Genomic DNA, 20,189 nt, shown 5'->3' with positions numbered 1-20,189 from the left:
CTCTTCATTCCTGTGACGAGTGCATGGAATGAGGCGCAGCATGGGTCCCGGTTCTCCCACACCACTGTTCCCCACAATGGATGCTCCTTGCAACGTTTCGAAGGCTGAAGACATCAATGTCAAAGGATACATATTTTTCACCGTGATGTCGTTCAGCTTTTGGTAGTCAATACAAGGTCACAGAGAACCATCCTTCTTACCAACAAAAAAGAACCCCGCCCTCGCAGGAGAAGAGGAAGGTCAAATGAACCCCATTGCTAGAGAATCAGAAATATATTTCTCCATGGCCTCCCTTACATGAATAGATAGAGAGTAAAGTTTGCCTTTAGACCGAGACTTACGTGGCACAGTCATAGGGATGATGTAGAGGAAGTGAAGCAGTGCGAGACTTACTGAACACTTCCTTCAGGTCCGGGTACGCTGCGGGCACATTTGACAGAACCGCTGCCTTCTCCTGAAACACAGAACCAGAGACCGACGAACAAGCAGGCACCAGATAGGACTTGTGACAATGCTCGCTCCATATAGTTATAGAGTCCGAGACCCAATCCACCCAAGGATTATGCTTAACAAACCAAGGGTGGCCTAAAACAATGGGTGCAACAGGGGAGTCCAGGAGGAGAAATTTAATTGTCTCGGTGTGATTGCTGGAGGTGATGAGGGTTATGGGACCAGTAGTACGTGTGATGTTGTGGAGATCCCACCCAATAGTAGCCTCAACCTTACTTTCAGGCTTGCTCTTTTACTGGGCAAGAGAGTAAGAAATGTCCAGAGCCACCACAGTAAAGGAAGAGTCCATGGGAGCTCCGCCTCTCTCTCTCTCCCCCTGGGACAACCAAGCTCTCCCCACCTGCATGGGGTCGTGATCGATGACGAGACTGACCGTGTTCTCTGTACTGCTGCTTCGAACTCCAGTGGAACATATCCCACTGCGCCTCCTTGTTCCATTTGCACTCTGCTGCCAGCGTGCCAAATTCAATCGAGTAGTCTGCAACGGAACTATCACCCTGTCTAAGATCCGCGAGTCTTCTGGCAGCCTCCTTGCTGGCTACCGCTCAGTCAAAGGCCCTCTTCATTCCTGTGGCGAGGCGCAGCATGGGTCCCGGTTCTCCCACACCACTGTTCCCCACAAGGCTGCCCGTCCCATAAGTAGTTTAAGAACGAAAGCCACTTTAGTCTTAAACGTTCGGGGCTGCAACCAGCATATCTCTCGGGAACGGGTAGGCGGAGCTCCGGTCGAAGGCTCGTCTCTGGTACAGCACGGGGAACATGCAGTGCGGGCTGCACAGCGGGAATGCTAAGTTGATGAATCCGCTGGGTGAGCTTGGACACCTGCGTAACAAGTACTTGAACTGCGCGTCAGGTGTTGGTTATGCTCTCCTGCTGCTGATCCATCCGGGAGACGCTGTGATGGATGAAATCCGCCAGCGAGATTGAGCTTGCTGCTTCCATGAATGGTCAGATCGTTCTGTAATGGCAAAGGAGGAGAGGAAGCAAATGCAAGTTCAATGAAGATTTAATGAACCAAGTTCACACAGAATGTCAGAGAATCAACAGAAAGCCACATCATGAATATAGGGCAGATCTCTCGTGGCCAGGGATCAGGTCAGGAACCAGACAGCAGGACAGCGTGACGCAGGGACTGAGATGGGCAATCCTGAGGTGAGTGAGGAGGTGAAGAACCCATGCTGATACAGGAGTAAAGCAATCCATCTTGAGCGAAACGGGAAACTACCAAGGACAAAAAGACTAGGCACGAACACGGGAGACTTCAAACAATGATCTGACAAACACAAGACGAAAGACAGGGCAATAAATGGAGAGCTGGAAATGATTCACAGCTGCTGCTGATGGAACAATTAGCAGTCACGCCCACATGAAACAATCAGTGATAACGAGACACACACAAAACCCCACCCACATAAGATCAAAAGGAGACAATGGTTCTAACAACCGTGACACCTCCCCCACTCCCACTCATGCCCATTTAAAAATAATGTGTGTATGACGCCCCTGTCCTTAGCAACACATATTATTCATCAAAAATTATTATTAACAGGAGGAAATGTACAAAAATTTTGGCATACTAAGGATTTAAGATCATTTCGACCCAATTTTGATATAATACATTAAATACACTATAACCCACTGGCCTCAGTGACATGGCTGATTCAAGTTTATGAAGGTAAATTTAAGACTTTTAAAATAAATTTTTAAGACTGATTAAAAGAAAAAATACGGGGAAAAAATCATAGGGGACACAATATTTCTAATTATATGTCATATGCTATATGTTATATGTAAATGTAAAATAAAAAAAAATAAAAATAAGAAAGAGAATGCAATGAATTAGGAGCACTTCAAAGTTTACAAATTAAACTTCCACCCAATCTCCATTACACACACAAATAGCTTAACTAGTATATGGAAATAATGTTTATTCTATCTTTTGATCACACTGCACAAAAGTAATGTTCTTCATAAATATTTTGCCTTGTTTTTCAGTGCAAATGTCTAAAAATTCTAAAATCATATGACATAAGAAGTTTTGAGAAATTAGAAATGTTTTAAAATGAATTGAGTTAATGATAAAAATAAAAAAAGTCTCAAGTTAAATATGTAACCCTAGTTCCCCAAGGGAACGAGATGCTGCATTGAATGCTTTGGGAACACCTTCAGCATGACTATGCTCTGAATCGTGTGTGTAATCAGACCAAAGGATGGGCGTGACTAAGGATGGGGTAACGTGTGATCAGGAAACTATAAAAAGCATGTGAGGTGGAGACAGCAACAGCTTCTGGAGATTGAGGAAAACACTCGCAGGGATGTTGGAAGTATGGCAGGAGATGCAGCGTCTTGTTCCCTCTGGGAACTAGGGTTACATGCGTAACCTTGATATGTTCCCCTTCAGGAACTTGAGCTATGTCGAATGCTTGGGGAATGAAATGCCCATGCATTTGATGCAGCTTGAGTTCCTGAAGGGGAACAAATATTTTTCACTTGGCTCAAAATCAACAAAATCTGAAGGGAAAACTAGTCTACCCTATTGACAGACATTTGTTTTAAGCACTTGTTTTAAGCAAACTCATTTAATTTTGTTCAGTTTCTCTGAAAAGACTTCATATCTTCACTTTGCATCTCAGGTAACTGTATATTGATTTAAAGATGTTTATATAGTATACAAAAATATTTAAAACTATAAGACAGAATTTAAAACGTTCTGTTAAAATTGTAAACTTTTCAAGGCTTTCAATTGTGGAAGCACAAATGACAACTTTTTAAGACCAATAGAAACCCTCAATGACCCCAAAGAACAAAAATTTCAGGTGGATTCAAGTGTAGATTAGCGTACTTTGTTGTTTAAGAAATCTTCATATTACTAGCAACATTTGCTTGTCTCCAAGAGCTTAGAGAAACATGTCAAAATTACATCCTTAAACCATTGTATTTCTCCATATTTTTTTCCCCATCATGTAGCAAACTCTATTTTGTGTATGCAGACGTAATGTCCTTGAGGGAGTCATTCCACAATGTTGCCATATATTTATTGTGTCCCTCAATTCTTAAATTAGCATAATAGCCTTGTTAACAAAAGTTTATTTATTCAGGGTAGTACGTCATCCAAGCTGTTTCCTCCTTATATTTTGTTTTATGGCTCCTTATGTTCAGTCTGCAAGTCATTGGTGCACACTAAATAGAAATGGCCAATGGCTCATTTCCATACAGTATATGTCTGTGCATCCTACAAGGATTGTTAACTATTTTTGTTCCATTATATATTTATACAACAGTGTTTAAATTGCTCTAGACCCGTGGTTCTCAATCCAGGTCTTTAAGGCCTTCCGACACTGCACATTAGATGTCTCCTTAATGTAACATACCTGACTCAACTAATCAGCTCATCAGTCCATACCTTGAAATTTGTCAAAAAAGGGAGTTTACAAAAATATGCAGTGTTGGTGGAACTCTGGGACCGCGACTGAGGACCATAACTAGAGATAGATGTTAACACTTCAAAATTAATCAGAGTCTAGACATGTTTAATGAGCACCACTCAGTCTCCACTTGTGGTGTCTTCATTAGTAAGATTCAGTAAGATTGCTTAAGGCAATGTGTATGAATTTGGAAGTCAAAATATTTTCTGTCATACCAGTTTAATATGGAGAGACAAATAAATAAGTAAGCCACTGTGACTCAAATCTGAAGTTCAGTGTAACTTTTCGAACATAGTAAACCATGCCTTTTCACACTCCATTTCAACCCAAGACAGTAATGCAGACTTTGTTAGAATTAGCCTACCTGCTTGTCTGACCAATGGAAGATGGATTTAGGGGCATTTTGAAGTTCTGTATGGTTATTCTAGTAACCCATGGATTACACATTTCAGCTTTCCTAATGTTTTTTTTTTCTTCAGTAAGTGGCCCAGTTTCTGACCCAGCAAGGCTGACTGTGCAGGCTGGTGAATGGATGGATGAATCTCTGTCTTATTAGCAGCAATAAATTTTGCTGGAGAAATTGACTGTACCCAACTTAAAGCCTGTTTGTGGTGGGAACATGAACATTTCTTTGCTCAGGAAGTAGGCTACGGGCTGTAAAAAATGCAGTGTTAGATGGCCAGAAGGGAAACCGACCTGAAACATACAGTTGCACAAGCCTGGTTTTATGCATTTTGTCTCAATAATGCAAATGCACACTGAATTCTCAGCATTGCTGCAAAAGTCATTGGGCATTGGCATAAACAATAACCTTACTAGGACTGCAACAAATAATCAATAAAATGTATTATTATCGATTATGAAAATCATCGACAACGATTCACCTTACTGATTAGTCAGGTCTGATCAAAGCTGCCCAAAACATAAGAATTCTGTATTTTAAGCTTTAAGCCAATGCATTAGCATAATGGCTTGCCCTGTCATGGGCTTTGACAGATGATGCGTGTGTATCCTCAGTGCAAAAACATTTAGTTTATGGTCATATCCTTATGTATACTGTAAATGTCACAAATTCACACAAGCATTTTCTATTTTTGAAAAACAGCCTGCGTTAAGTTGTGCGTTAAGAAATCTTTACTGAAAGAGTAGCAGCCATGTGCACGCGGGTCAGACAACAGAGACCATTAGTAATACACAAAACATTAATTGTGCTGAAATATCTGTTGCTGAAAGTTAAATTAAAGTTTAAAGGTGAACATGCATTGCAAGAGTTTTATGAGTGTAGGAGCTGTAAGGCGTGTAATTGTCTGACTATATTTATCAGACGCTTCATAGCTGCCTTTTACAGGATAAAGAAATTACATTAAGACATGACTGTGGTCAAAGTGAACGTGTCTTCCTGCAGAACATTACTCTTACCTATTGGTTACAACTGAGTTTGTGATTTTATTCATTGTCATCATCCTTACTATTACTATTTACATTTTTAATGCAGAGATTGAAACTATATTCACTATATACAATTTATTAAAACAAATTTATGTAAGGCTATTAACAAATTATGGTTTGAGCCACTGCAGCTCTAAACTAAAAGTACTGGTGAGTACTGTTTTTTTATTTTTAGCTTTCTGTATTGGTTAGTCCTCCAATATGTGTAAGCTCTTTAGTAACAGTAGTAAGCTATTTCCGAGGCTATAATATAATTGTTACTGTTATCTATGAAAGAAAGGCAGAGGGCTTTATATAGTGTTTTTTTTTCTTCAGATACCCAATTACAGTCAACAAGTACATAAACAATTCCAGCAAGAATACAAGCTTAAATGTTTCATCCACTGGAGAAAAGTAAATAAATAATCTTTCCTGGTATATTTGATTCCCAATACAAATATTTAAACATCTTTAAATCAAGATACTTTTAGATGGAAAATGAATATTGTTCCCCTTCAGGAACTCGAGCTGCATATAAAAGCTATGGGAAAGCCTTCAGTGTGACCAAGCTCTGAAATCACATGTGTAATAAGGCCAATGGTTGGGTGAAACGTCAAGGATGGGGTGACATAGCAACCAGAAAACTTAAAAGCATGTGCGGTGGATACAGCAGAAGCTTTTTGTCATCAAGCAAGCGCACTTTGGATCGCTCGCTCTCTCTGCCCTCGTTAAATAAAGGGTGGGGATGCACGCAATTTATGGGTAGTCTGTTTTGGAGCAGAGCAGGCACAGTCAGCTCTCTAGGGGGCTGTGATCTTTCGTAAATGTCCCTAAAAAAAGAAAGGAAAGGGGAATTACATTGGATCTGTGAAATTAAAGTTAAATATCTGAAACTAAATATAGGACCCCGATAAAAATGCTGCTTTTAGAAGAAAATTTCACATGGCACTTAGCGGCTTTTGCATCTGAACTCTTCATATATATAAATATAATTGTTTAAGCAATGTGTTTACCTCTCTTCAGGGCACAGTGGTCTCCAGAAAGTGCAACTCTCAAGTGTCCAGCCAGAAACATTGCATTTCTCGGGGTCTCGCTACCTCGAAGGAGATCTCTAGAGCAGCTAGTTCAGTTGTCCCCTGCCTGTCCTACACTTTAGGGAACTGAGCTGGCCGCTCTAAGTACACCAGAGGCTAGTCTTGAGAGACTGGTTCACTTAGTACTGTAGGTCACCTGGCTTTGTGTGAGCCCCTGCCAAACATGTCTCATTGGCTCCTGTCCTGAGCATGCTCTGGTTCTTTCAGTCTAAGTCTTCCTATGAGATGACGGGCCTGAAGTCATTTTCAATAGGAGACTTCAGCCAAAAGAAAGTCCTGGTGCCCATGGCTCAGGACTCCTCAGGGCAGGCCCCTCTGGGGAGTACCCGTCTCTCCTCAGTGCCCTGGGGAGATCGATTTGCCAACCCTGCCATTCACGGTGCTTCAGGGCGCATCGGTCTCCGGCGAGAGCTCCTCTCAGTTACTGCCCAGAAACGTAGCAGTACTGAGAGGCTTACTACTTCTTCGGAGATCTCCAGAGTAGCTAGTTCGGCTTTTCCCTACTGATCCACCACTTCAGGGCACCGAGCTAGCCATTCTGATTATACCAGAGGTCATTCTCGAGGGACTGATTCCCTTAGTAGACTATTTAGCAACGTGGAAACTTCTGCCAAATATATCTCAGTGTTTCCTGCACACTGTAGAGTGATGCTGTAGCCCCTCTCTACAGTGTGCAGGAACCACTGAGACATATTTGGCAGAAGTTTCCACGTATATTTATATATTTCCCACTCTGGGACCCGAGCGAGCTCCGGTAATAGAACAAGTAAACACTTTCTTGAGGAAAGAGGCGATCGAAGTGGACCCTCCTCTCGACAAAGAGTCCAGGTTCTACAGGTGGTACTTCATAGTTCTGAAGAAGGATAGAGGGTTGTGTCCCATTTTAGATCTGCATCTATTTAACCAAACCTGTCCTCCAACCAATACGCTCGTATAGGTCGTTTGTCCAAATCTCTGAAATACGACCCATCAGAGCGTATCCTACAATTGCCCCCCTATCGGCAAAAGGTCGTTTTCATATTAATGTTTTGTATTATTTTATTTGCACTCTGGTTTGTGTTTCGTGTAGCTCAGTTGGTAGATTTTTGCATTATACCTTGATATGTAATCATGCTATCATGGGTCCGATCCCAGGGAATGGACGTGCACAGAAATGTATATGCTCAATAAATCATAATTTAGCATGATTTCTGTGAGGGTTAGGTTTAGGGGTGGGGTTAGGTGTGGTCATTCGAACGAATAAGCAACCTAGTAAAATATGTAGGAAATACAGTGTGATCGGTGTAAAAAAGCCCACACATTGCATTTAAATTAACGTGCGTTTTGATTGATTTAATGACGTGATGCGTCATTTCATGACGTCAGACGCAAAGCGATTCTGTCATTATTTTTATGCCCGCTAGAGGGCGCTTAACTTTAAAATGTAAATATAAGGTCGTAATAAGGTGCTTGCACAAAGAACCTATATGGTCGTTTTTTGTTGGAGAACAGACTCATTTAACCACTCAGTCATGAAAAGTATATATGCATTTGTGTTCCGGGTGGGCTGGGAAAAGTCCCAGTGCCCCAGATGGCCAGTCCGCCCCTGCCTGGTTGCTACGTCACCCTGCCCTTGACGTCTCACCCATCGATTGGACTGATTAAACATGTGATTCAGAGCGTGGTCATACTGACTGTGCTCCCATAGCGTTTCGACACAGCTCAATTTGCTGAAGGGGAACCTTCCGTTGCAACAGAGATTTGATTTGATATTGAAAGATTTGGCAACACCACAGTGGTCATTTTGGGTAACAGGACCCAAGACTTTCATTCTATGCCTGTAGTTCCAGAGAGTTCAGAAATAGAGAGATGCTTGTAAACACTTTGATTTCATAATTTCAAGGTTGACAGGGAAAACCTGGTTTGGACCTGAATAAACATGAATGACATTTGAGCTACATACATGATGCTTATTATATTATTTTGCTGTAGAAAAGAAAAGTGATGGCAGAAGTTTCATTTTAGGATTAATTGCAGGCTGGGCTATTGTCCGAATTTTTTATTATGTGTGTTACACCTTTTAAAATGTGAAAGATGTAAAAGAGAAGAAAAAAACTTCCATACAGTTTCTGAAAAGACTTCTGTGAACCAGCACAGCCACAAACATGCTGGTCAACCAGTACAGTATGGTAACTTGCTATAACATACATGTCTTTTCAGCAAGGATACTGTAAATAAACAAGCCCCCCAGTTTCTGCACAAATCGTTTTCTTCTGTGGGCATTCATTTAAAAAAGATTTAGTATTTTGGTAGGTTTTTCTTGTAAGAAATCGGTTCATATTTCATTCTATGCTATAAGACATTTCAACGACCTCAGCAGTAAAGTTAAGCGACAGAGCCCTGGCACGAGGCGTGTTTCTCTCACAGCAGCGGGATTGTCATGTGCAGCTTCACTCACACTCCCGTCGAGTTCACGGTGCGCGATAGAACCGTCACCCGCTCTGAAACCACCAAATAACCATCCTGAGACACACTGGAGTCTGACTGAGAGCTATCGTCTGCTGCTGGCGTCTAAAACAGCCGAGGGTGAATGACTGTAGAGGTAGTTTAGTCTCGGAGCGCTCAACAGGGTGCTGAGAAAGAAGAACCGGACCGGGCGGAACCAGCCGAGACACCGACACTGACACACACATCCATCACACCGAAGAAACCAAATGAAGGAGAAGAATTTAATCGAAACGGCCAAAATGCAGGGAAACATGATGGTAAGCGGAACATATTTATTATCAGACGAGCGCGACACTGAAAGTGACTTTCTGTAAAATAACAGATTTGTTTGTTTGACGTTTTTTCTCATTCGCAAAAGCAACAACGGCGTTTAATTTTCACTCTACAATAAAAAAAAGTACTGTGTTCCTACCAGCATACCAGTTTGTATGCCATGTTTATGATACCGTGTGATATAGGCTATATGAATACCGTGGTATTAATGTGGTTCTCTAAAGGTGCTTCAGATACCATCGTAGTCTATTATTTTCACTGATGTCCCAAAATAACATTGTACTCTAGGCTTCTAACATTGTATTGAGGGAAAAAAAATACCATAGTAGCCTACAGAAAATAAACTTTATGGACGTGGTACATTAAATATGGTATTATATAGGCCCTATATATGACAATAATGTGTATCCTGAGAGTAAATCACATTGGGGTTGCTGACTTGATGCTATACCTATTGAGCTACAGGTACTTATTCTTACAATATATCAGTTTTGTATGTTTCAGTGTTTGAAAACATACAAACACCTCCATGTATAGTAGATTGGAAATTATGGAAAATTCTAATTGTTGTGGGATATCCATTTAAAAATGTTTAAAGCCGAGTGAAACACATGGGATCTTTTTTTTTGTTAGGGCTTTAGCCTGCATTAAACGCAGAGATGACCTTTAGTGTCTGGGGTTCAGATGAGAGAGAATTCATTAAAATTTGATCACACTTAAAGTACAGTGGAATATTGGGATATTACAGCTCCAGGCTCACTGTGTCAGTGACCTGCAGAGACTGAGGTCCAGACACAAACCTCACGGTTCCGTCAGGCTTCATTCAGCTGAAACTCTGACTGATCTGATGTCAAAGAGTGAAAATAACTTTACACTGCATTCATGACAGGGAATATAAGTATTTGCCATATTTACAATTAAATATATATACAGAAACTACTCTGAAAGTGCCTGAAATTGAGATTTTTTACATTGCATTTAAGATGTGAAGACTATTTGTTTTAGCCCATGATGTTCTTTACGTTTTTGGTGCCATTTGTGTCACATTTGTCTGTTTAGAGGTAGCAATTGCTGTTTGTATTATTGTAAAACACAGAACTCTAAAGAGGGTCCTCCACTGAGACTCCGCTTTTACCACTAGATGCACAATTCTACCTTTCATGTATTAACAAGATCCTTGTCCAGCAAGGCATGAGAAATGTCAGTTTGAGCCATGTACCTATCTGACAACCTGTCTGCTTTTGTTATCCTCATGCGTTTGAGATGGTTGAATTTCTCAAGCTTACACTGTGTTCTCAGACAGAGAGACCCTCAGCTTGATTTAAAGAGACATCTGATCAGTGCTGATGGTTAAAGATAAGACATTTTGTGACTAAACAATATGCCTCAACTGTTTCTCAGTGATTGATGAACAGATGATTGCTTGATCACAAATTGGATCATTGAGTGTGTTTATAAGCATGTTCTTAAATTGATGATTTATAATCTGACCATGGCAAATCACTTTCCTTTATCATGCCATTAGATCCTAAACAGCTTAAGTATAAACTGATTGGCACAGCTAGAATTTTCCTTGTTGCCTCAGTTTTGCCCAGCTTGTAAATACTTTAACCTGTGTTCTGTCCGCTTATTGAAATGTGTATATGTAATATAATGTATCAGGAAAGAATCATTATGGCATGTTTAAACTCACCCAGCTACAGCAAGTGTTTCACTGTAGGGGATAAGGAGATATATTGCAATATATTGCAATCTTTCTTAACCCAAGAAATTATTAAAAAAATATGTTCTCATCTCATGCAGCCATGTAGTCATATAAACGTCAAATATAAGAGAAAAATGAGTCAGTTTTTCAATGACATTTTGGAATAATCTGGGGTTTACTGCTTTATTTGTCGTCACAACTCACACTCAAATTAAGTACTCTATGTAGAATACATGGATGCTTATTTTTTGATGTCACCATTGGGAAATAACCAGATTTTTTAATCAAGTCTTGCAAATGCGTTTACAGGTTATTGATTTGTATGTAAATTGGTAAAACAGTTTTTTTTTTGTGGTTGTTATCAGCGTATGAATGTTTATGTAAATGTGCTCAATGAATTGAAGATTGAAATAGAAAGTTATCTACAACAGGCCACTAAGAAACTGTGTGAAACTGGGCAAGGAATGGAAATATATGTAAAGTTGCTCTATTTGAATATCATCTGTTTTTTAGATTCTATTTCCACAAGAAGGACTGCCTAGTGGAGTATGAAGTCAATGGCATGAGTTATTTATTTATTCATTTTATTAATTTTTGTCTGCTGTCTTTGATTTCACAGCTCAAGATAATAGCATTTTTGTCATGATGAAAGTTTTCTGCATATTAGCAAAAACCTTTTTTAAATTGCTCACCGCATGTGTCATTGAGATTAATATGAATACTAAATGATACATATTAGAGACCTTCTTGGTGGAATGAACAAAAAAAAAAAAAAAGATTCGAGTGTCCAGTATATATTTCCTTTAGAGGCAAGTGTGCTCTAAGGTTTTTGTGGCCGTATATCCAGTGGTCGTTTGTCTTTGGAGTCTAGTGGAGAGTGTTTGAGTTATTTTTTCCATGTAGGACAAACTTGGTACTAGTGTAGCTCTTTGCTTTGATTACTGTAATTTGAGCATTGCAGTGGCCCCTAATGGGTACTTCGGTTACTTAGTGGCAAAGAGAAGCAAATGGAGGCATATTGATGTAATTATATAGAATACCTTTTTATGAAAAAATCCTATGATCACATATAGCGATTCTTTACAGCTAAAATCTGAGAATCAAAATGAGCATGTTAGAATGAAGTCTGAAGTATCACGTGGAATCATGGCTGCTGGAAATTCAGCTTTGCCATCACATGAATAATTTACCTTTTAAAAATGCATGCAAATAGAGAAGACAATTCTAAGACAGACAAGTTTAAATTGTGATAATATTAGAGACTCCTTTCCAAAAATATTATTCTAAACCTTTGAACAGTAAACCTTAGTGTAGTACTCTCAAGATATGTATCCTGCAGCTCCTTCATGGCACCTGCTCCGGGTTGATTGAAAGCTAACCAGCGTGACCGTATATGTGACGTGTCTGTGTCAGTTAACGTCACACATAAATCTAATGAGCAGAACATACAGGATTGTCTGTCTACAATCCGAGAGTAAAAGTGGCGTGTTCATGCTGGTAAATGTGGGCTTGTGAGCGGCTGGGCTCCGTGCATCGGTTTATTTGATTGGGGTTGGCCCGCTGGACGAGTTCGGCACATAAGCGGGGAAAGAGGTCCGTGATTTATAGTGACCTTTAAGTGGGCCGCCGTTTCTCAAAGCTGGATCTGGCATCTGCAGCGTTTCATTAGGCCTGCTGGAATCCATCATCTGTAATGTTTTTCTCAATGCAATGCTGCATGCAATTTAAAGAGGTACATGCGCACGTAAATATCACGTTGTTTTTCACGACCATCAGACTTTCATGCATGAACGCACTGCCGTTTTCTGTCAGAGAGATTTTCATCCTTTCTAATATTTTTAGCCAGTCATAAAAGCCATACTTTTAGTGCTTACTACATTTTCCAAAATGGATTTTTCATTTTTCATTGCCTGCTTCCCAAAGTTTAGCATAACTGGTTACTTAGTTACTGATCAGACACTGAAGGGAAAAAAATGAAATAAAAGTCACATCGAAAGTTGTTGGAGTTGTTTAATTTGTTGTCAATCAAGTGTGACTTTAAAGTAATAAAACTAGTTGAAATAGAATCCAAAGAATCAGCCTTTTGGTTTCGCCAAGCCAACTTTGTGATCCTGGCACAGTATGACCTGCAAAATTTTTAGTTTTCTACTCCATGCTCAGTAGTGATAATAACCCTGCTGTGAGCATTCCTGGAGCAAGCGAAAACACTAACAGTTTGACTTTCAAAAATTATGTTTCTTGCTCCAGGGAAATTCACAACAGCTCCACTGCCCACTCCACTTTCACTCCGCACCATTCACACACTATGGTCTGTAACACTACAAACACAGAAATGCATGTTTTTTCTTATAATGTAATTGTGTAGCACCCCACTGTTGTTGTTATTGTAAATATCAGCACTCCTGGAATACCAGCCCTCAGCCAGTCAGATTTCAAAACCAAAACTCAAATAGTGTATGATTTAGGTTTGTGTTGAGAACTTGAACGTTGTAAGTAAGTGTAAGTAGTAATTAATTAAATTAGATTTTTGGGATGTAAATTGTTACTTTTATTCACTGTCATTAACATCTCTGTCTGATTGTAAAGATTAAAACTATAAAAAAAAAAATACTCAGAAAAGAAAACTCAGAAACAACTTCAATTCAAGCTGACATCATATAGACAATGTTTGTGGACAAATAAGCCCACAAAAAAACAAACAAACAAACAAAACCTTAGCTTTGTCCTTTTGAATTAAGTTTTTGATTATTTGCAAATGTGCTTCCATAGTGTCGTGAACAGCATTTAACTTATTTCACATACTGTAAATAATTATTGTACTAGTGTTGATGCACACCAGGGAATGTATGTTGTAAAGGAAAATATCAATATAATATACGATCAAATCCAACAGCTTCATAACAAATTCAGTTCAAATAAGAATGACGATTTCAAACACTAAAAGTTGCATTGATAGATATTGTGTTGCCTACTATTGAAGTTAAAAAGAAATCGTCCTTTTAACATGAATTGCTCAGATGTTTCTCTTTTATAGCTAAGAAGACCTAATTGAGTTTCCATCGGTTCTTTGTTTGACTATAAACTTTATCTCAGATGTTTCTATCAATGAATAAATAAATAAAAATAGTTGAGTTTTATGGAGCTGTATTCAATTAATTTATAGCAAACCATAGCATAAGAAATTGATGAGAAATGCTTGAGTACATACTGAGATGTTTTTACTGAGAACTTTTACAGGACCTGAAAAGCATTGATGTTTAGGAAGTGCAGCTGAGAACTTGTTTGTGAGTTTTAATTTCCTGCATATGTGTTTCTGTTGTTTCAATGACTCTGAAACTTGAGCTAATTTTTAAAGATGTATCATCACTTGTGAAGCAAATATAATTTTCATCAACTCACATTGTTCCTAAAATCAAGTGTTTTCCTGGCTTTTTATGTTAAAAGCTTATTCAGGTAGATGTGTTGTTACTGTGTGGTGTGATTGCTCTCCTGGTTGAGCTATTTGGATTGGATGAATGTTGTGCCATGTGCAGAATCCTGCTCATATAAATGCAGTTCTTTCCCTATGCTGCCCATTTCTATCTGTTCCACCGGTGCGTCGGTCCAAAGCCATCCATCACCACTCACAACTGTGGGCCAGTCTGCAAGCAAAATAATGAGTTTACAATAGATGAATATTTCATCATGCCTTTTGCCTCATCCAGTGCCTTCATGTTCACACTCAGATTAGATGAGCTGATACTGTTAATACATTCTAATTGATTCAAATGGCTTAAGGCTTTGCTAAAATTAATTCCTTGTGGCATTTAGTATTTAATGGCAATCCATACTACTTTTTCTTAACAGTTTGTGTAATGGATGCCACTGAAAAGGGTAATGCAATTTTAGGTTGTAGTCCTCTGTTTCACAACAGCTGGGATAAGGGAAGAAAATACATAACAGTTCATCAAAGTTATTTAAAAGTTAATCAGAAACTCTAAATATGATTATCCAGAATGCATTATTAGTATTATATTATAATACCTTTAATGCATTATTAGTATTAGTATATAAATATAAAACAGCAGGGCTAGGAACTGACGTACATCTCTTTCATTTGATATTATAATGATATTTAGCTGCCAGTTTCATATGTATTGTGATTTTTATAAAAGTCTGTTAATTTCATTTTAATTACTTTATGTATTTAATCATAACAAAAGTTTTTGGTAACAATGTTGGGGTCTGTCCATTTACCTTCAGGCTACAATGAAGAAGATATGAATATGCTTGATACCTCATCAAATATTACATTAAAAACGTTAGTTCTCACATTGATTGATATCCTGATCTAGCCTGTGTCCATGCATGTGGTAATGTGGATTTTTGTATATTCCTTTAATAATTAAAGTAGTCTTACATGCATGAAATAATGTATTTTTGAATCATGTACCATAAGCATAGCTTAATCCAAAAGGGGTAGTAAAGACCTTTTTTTTGTGAACAAAGAAAACACCATGATCATGTGTAATAAATCATAAATCATGATGATGTAATCACCTTACTTAACGTCTTAATTAAGGTGTTATTCATCCACAAAGTCATGAATGAAAGACTATGAACTCGTGTTAGTTCCTGATAATACATAAGATATTAATGTACAGTATGAAGTATACTTTACCATAATTCACAGATTTATTTATGCATGAATTCATGGTAATTCGTGCACCCTTACCGTAAAGTGTTACCAAGTTTTTTTTATTTTTATCTGCAGTCCATAACTTTTTTGTGTTTTCAAAATTAAAATTTACTACATTTATATAATAAGCGAGAACATCATGAATCCATTTTCCGAACTGTGTTTTTGGCTTATCCCGAATCACTACTGTATACCTAAAATAAGTTTTTATATTCTTACTATTTCAGACTAGTACTGATGGATCCACTGCGGGGTCACCGAGTACCTGCATGATTCTTCATAGACATAAACAAAGCTCCAGCTCCAGTGTTCTTCCACAAGACCCACACAGTACTGTTTATAAACTTCTAGAGCACCAAAAGTTATTAGATTAAAAATTAATCTTTTTTGTAGCAGAAACAACAAACAGAATTGTGAGAGATAGTCTCAAAATTGCAAGATATAAACTCCATTCTGAAAAGAAAAAAAAGTAACAGTATTCAGAAATCACAAGAAAAATACCTAGAGAAAGTGTCTCAAAACACATTGCCACGAAAGATGCAAGATGCGAGACCCAAGTTAAACAGTCAAAGATGTCAGTCTAACACGTAAACATAGAAAAGCATTGAATAAAAAGTGTAATAGACTGCAAAATAAACATTGTTAACAGCCCCTAAAAACATTTAACTAGAGTGTAAAAGACTACAAAAAATATTCTGTTAACAGCCCCTTACATTTTTTCTTCCCTATAAAGATATTTCCGACTTTTTTCTGATCACTGACTCATGTTAAAAATCACTATAAAAATGTGTCTGCACACATTAGGTTATATATAATGCATATTGAGGCAAATTGCAAGTGATTTTTCCTCTGGCTCTCAATATTAGTCTGAATCTTTATCTAAAAGAAAAAAGTTGCCTAATGTGCTGTTGTTTTAGATTATAGTGCAAAGAAGAAAATTATAGACATTTCCTCAGTGTTCTGTCCAGCTGATTATGACTCATTCAAAAATAACCATTACATAAGTATGCTATTTTATGTAATTTTCATTTTTTTTCTATTATTTACTTTATTAGATGTGCTTACAAGGCCAAAAAATGAAAAGTTTTTTTTTTTTTTTTTTTTTTTACCACAATAAAACATTTTGGTAACACTTTATAATAACTGCATGCTATTAATCATTAGTTAAGCATTAGGAAACAGTTAATTCATCATTTATAAAGCATTGATAGACATTTATAAGCAGTTTATAAATACAGATATAAATGCTTTTTATTTAAAAGCATATCTATAATGTATTTAATAATTGTTTTTTCATACTTTATTAATGATCAATTTATCATTTTTAAATTAAGTATAGCATTATTTACACACCAGTTATTAAAGGTCCCCTTCTTCGTGATTCCATGTTTTAAACTTTAGTTAGTGTGTAATGTTGTTGTTAGAGTATAAATAATATCTGTAAAATGTTAAAGCTCAAAGTTCAATGCCCAGCGAGATATTTGATTTAACAGAATTCGCCTACAAAAAACGACCCGTTTGGACTACATCCCTCTAGTTCCTGCAGGAATGACGTCACTAAAACAGTTTTTTTGACTAACCTCCGCCCACATGAATTCACAAACAGGGGGCGTGGCCTTGTTGCGCTCCGACGGAGAAGAAGGAAGAGCTGTTTGTTTTTGTCACCATGTCGATGAAACGCTGTCATTTTCATCTCTGAGTCCAATCACCTTTGTTTGGGCTTCCCAGGAACGCTGTACTTTGAGATTAATGGTTACAATTTATGTTTAACTCGGTTCCCGAAAATTATAATGCACATGTAAAACTATGTGCAGCTCATTTTGCTGAGGACAGCTTGCTGAGGACAACTTTCTCAATCCCAATCAGTTTAATGCCGGATTTGCACAAAGATTATTCTTGAAAGATGGAGCAGTTCCCTCTTTGTCTGGAGAAGGCGTTGTTTATGGACCACAACTGGTAAGTGTATTTTATTATTTAAGTTGGTGCGTTTAACAGTTTCTGTAACTTATTACACAAAGGGCAACGCTGTTTAGCTTTGTTAACTAGATGTTAGGGCTGTGCAAAAAAACAAATGCGGTTTTCATGCGCATCTAGTCAGTAAAAACGCTCCTGTGACTATAAATACATCTCCAGCACGGGCGTTCTAGCCCAATCGCGTTACCAGGAGGGCAGCCTGCTCTCAGCTGCTGTCGAATCACAGCACAGAAACCGCTGGCCCAATCAGAACTTGTTACGTATTTCTGAAGGAGAGGCTTCATAGAACAAGGAAGTCATCAGCCCGTTTTTGTGACAGTGAAAACAGCAGTATACAGATAGGTGAATTGTGTGAAAAATACTGTGTTTTTTTACACGCGAAACATGAACACATGTTATATTGCACACTGTAAACACAATCAAAGCTTCAAAAAAGTGCGTAAAACGGGACCTTTAAGGAGTTGTCAGTGGTTCATAAGATCACTTAGAAATTGTAAGTAGATGATTAATAAACTATTTAAATGTGCATTCATACATCTTTTTATTCTGACATATAGTAATAGTTACTTATAGTGTTAATAAATTGTTTATTAACATGTATTTCTACTGTAATTCATGGATAATTCATGGAGTTGTTAGTTAACTATTTTTGTGAGCTCATCTAAAGTGAGGACTATTTATGCCTTGTAAAGCTTTTACAAATGAATTTAAAGGCTATGTTCTGTATCACTGTGTTGTGTTTGTTTCTGTTTTTTTTGTTTAGAAGACAACTGAGCCTTTAAATATCCTTTATGTTAAGTGGCCTTAAGCTGTTAACTTTTTTAATGTGGCTGACACTCCCTCTGAGTTCGAACAAACAAATATCCCGGAGTAATTAACACATCAAAGTGGTATTATTATAAAATACTAATCTAAAATGTACTTTAAAGTAAAACTTTTAATTTGACATTTTTGTAGCTTTTAAAATGCATTAAAGTGCTTTAAGAAACATATGCATTAAAGTGAACTCTCCTTTTATATACACTTTACATTACGAGTGCACATTCTATATAATTAAGTACACAATGATTTGTCTAGTCTCTACAATGTCCAAAACCTGATAAGTACATTTTTATTCATCGTTTTTGGGTGTTGTGTTTAATATAGAGAGGGTAGAGGGGCTGGCGTCCAGCTGTATGATGAAGAAATTGCCTTTGTGAGCAGCATTAACGATGATTTCCCTGTACTGTGCTCATTAGGAATCTGCTGTCATAAGCTGCCCTCTAATACTCACTCATACCATTAAATGTAACTGTGCTTCATAGTGCCCACTGAATGATAAATCTGGAGATGCTTGTTGTGTGTAATCTCCAAGCCCACTGCAGGAGCCACCAGATCAGGCTGTATCTTAGTCAGGAGGGACGAATGGTGAGTGACAGCAGAGGAAAGTGCTAAATGCGCTGATGTAAAGTGGGTGATATGATATACAGGAGAGAAAACTCTCACACACTAAAACTGAAACATTGTTGTTGGTGGCTAATGGCATTTTAAAATGTAATGCGTTATAATATTGCCTTTCTCCTAGAAATGAGCTAATAATGGAACTTGAAGGAATAGTTCATACAAAAATGAAAATTAGCTAAAAATGTACTGTACCCTCAGGCCATCCAAAATGTAGATGAGTTTGTTTAAAAAAAAAAAGAGATAAATTTAGCATTACATAGCTTTATCACTTATAGATCCTCTGAGTGAATGGGTACCATCAGAATGAGAGTTTAAACAGCTGATAAAAAACATCACAATAATTCACAATAATTAAAACAAACCACACTAGCAGTCTATAAATTAACATCATGTGAAGCAGCAAAAGCTGTGTTTTGTAATTAACAAATCGTCTCAGGTTACATATGTAACCATGGTTCCCTGAGAAGGGAAAAAGACTGCCACTTTGGGGAACGCCTTCAGCGAGAACGGTGACTGAAACATACATCTAAGCATGATAATGACATTGGCATATGGGAGCCTTTGACGTCATTACCACTCGCGACCACAGTATAAAAGGGTGCAGGGAGAACATCTTCTGAAGCTTATGTCCAAAGCATGGCGAGGAGACTACATAACCTGAGACGTTCCCTTCTAAGGGAACTTCGTACTGCATCCTCTAGAGGTGGCTTTGGGGAACAGTATACACATGCTGCCATGCTGAGGGGAGTGCATGACAATTCTAAGGCGAGCACGAAGTACCAACTCAAACAAGTCAAGCTGCCCCTAGGACGCTATGATGGCTGTCTGTGACATCAGACCATACTCCCAAAGGCCTGAGCTATACACCAAATAACTTACCTGTAAGAGCCTGGCTTGAGGAAGCCTGAGCCCAGGGCAAAGCTCTGGAATCTAAATAAAAAGATTCCTTTAAGGGGATGAGGCCAAGTATCAGGGCTGTCATAAACCCATATATCTGCCTGTCACACAGGGGGCTACTTTCTGCTCTTAAAACGAGCTGCCTGAGGATCACTGGATACTCCAGGGACTTAACAAACACCCAGCCTAAAAAGGGTACACACGGAGAGAGGGGCCCAGGGTAAAGACTGGGGCCAGAGCCAGAAAGGGAACAATGCCAGCATTTTATCACCCTT

At 38.2% G+C, this 20,189-nt stretch overlaps 1 protein-coding gene across 3 annotated transcripts in view; it reads left to right on the top strand.

Annotated features, from left to right (window-relative positions):
• dpp6a (dipeptidyl-peptidase 6a) overlaps nucleotides 1–20,189 on the top strand; it is a 345,025-nt gene that overhangs the window by 30,692 nt on the left and 294,144 nt on the right. The window contains exon 1 of one of the 3 annotated variants that reach the window (XM_026200774.1): nucleotides 8,871–9,201. The exons of the other annotated variants lie outside the window; for them this stretch is intronic. Within the exon in view, the coding sequence (XP_026056559.1) occupies nucleotides 9,151–9,201 (51 nt within the window). The 5' untranslated portion in view covers nucleotides 8,871–9,150. Of the gene's footprint in view, nucleotides 1–8,870; nucleotides 9,202–20,189 lie in introns of those variants that run through there. 3 annotated transcript variants of the gene reach the window in all.

Source organism: Carassius auratus, chromosome 24 (assembly GCF_003368295.1).
Source record: "Carassius auratus strain Wakin chromosome 24, ASM336829v1, whole genome shotgun sequence".
Taxonomy (NCBI): domain Eukaryota; kingdom Metazoa; phylum Chordata; class Actinopteri; order Cypriniformes; family Cyprinidae; genus Carassius; species Carassius auratus.
This window is presented reverse-complemented; position numbering and strand designations above follow the sequence as displayed.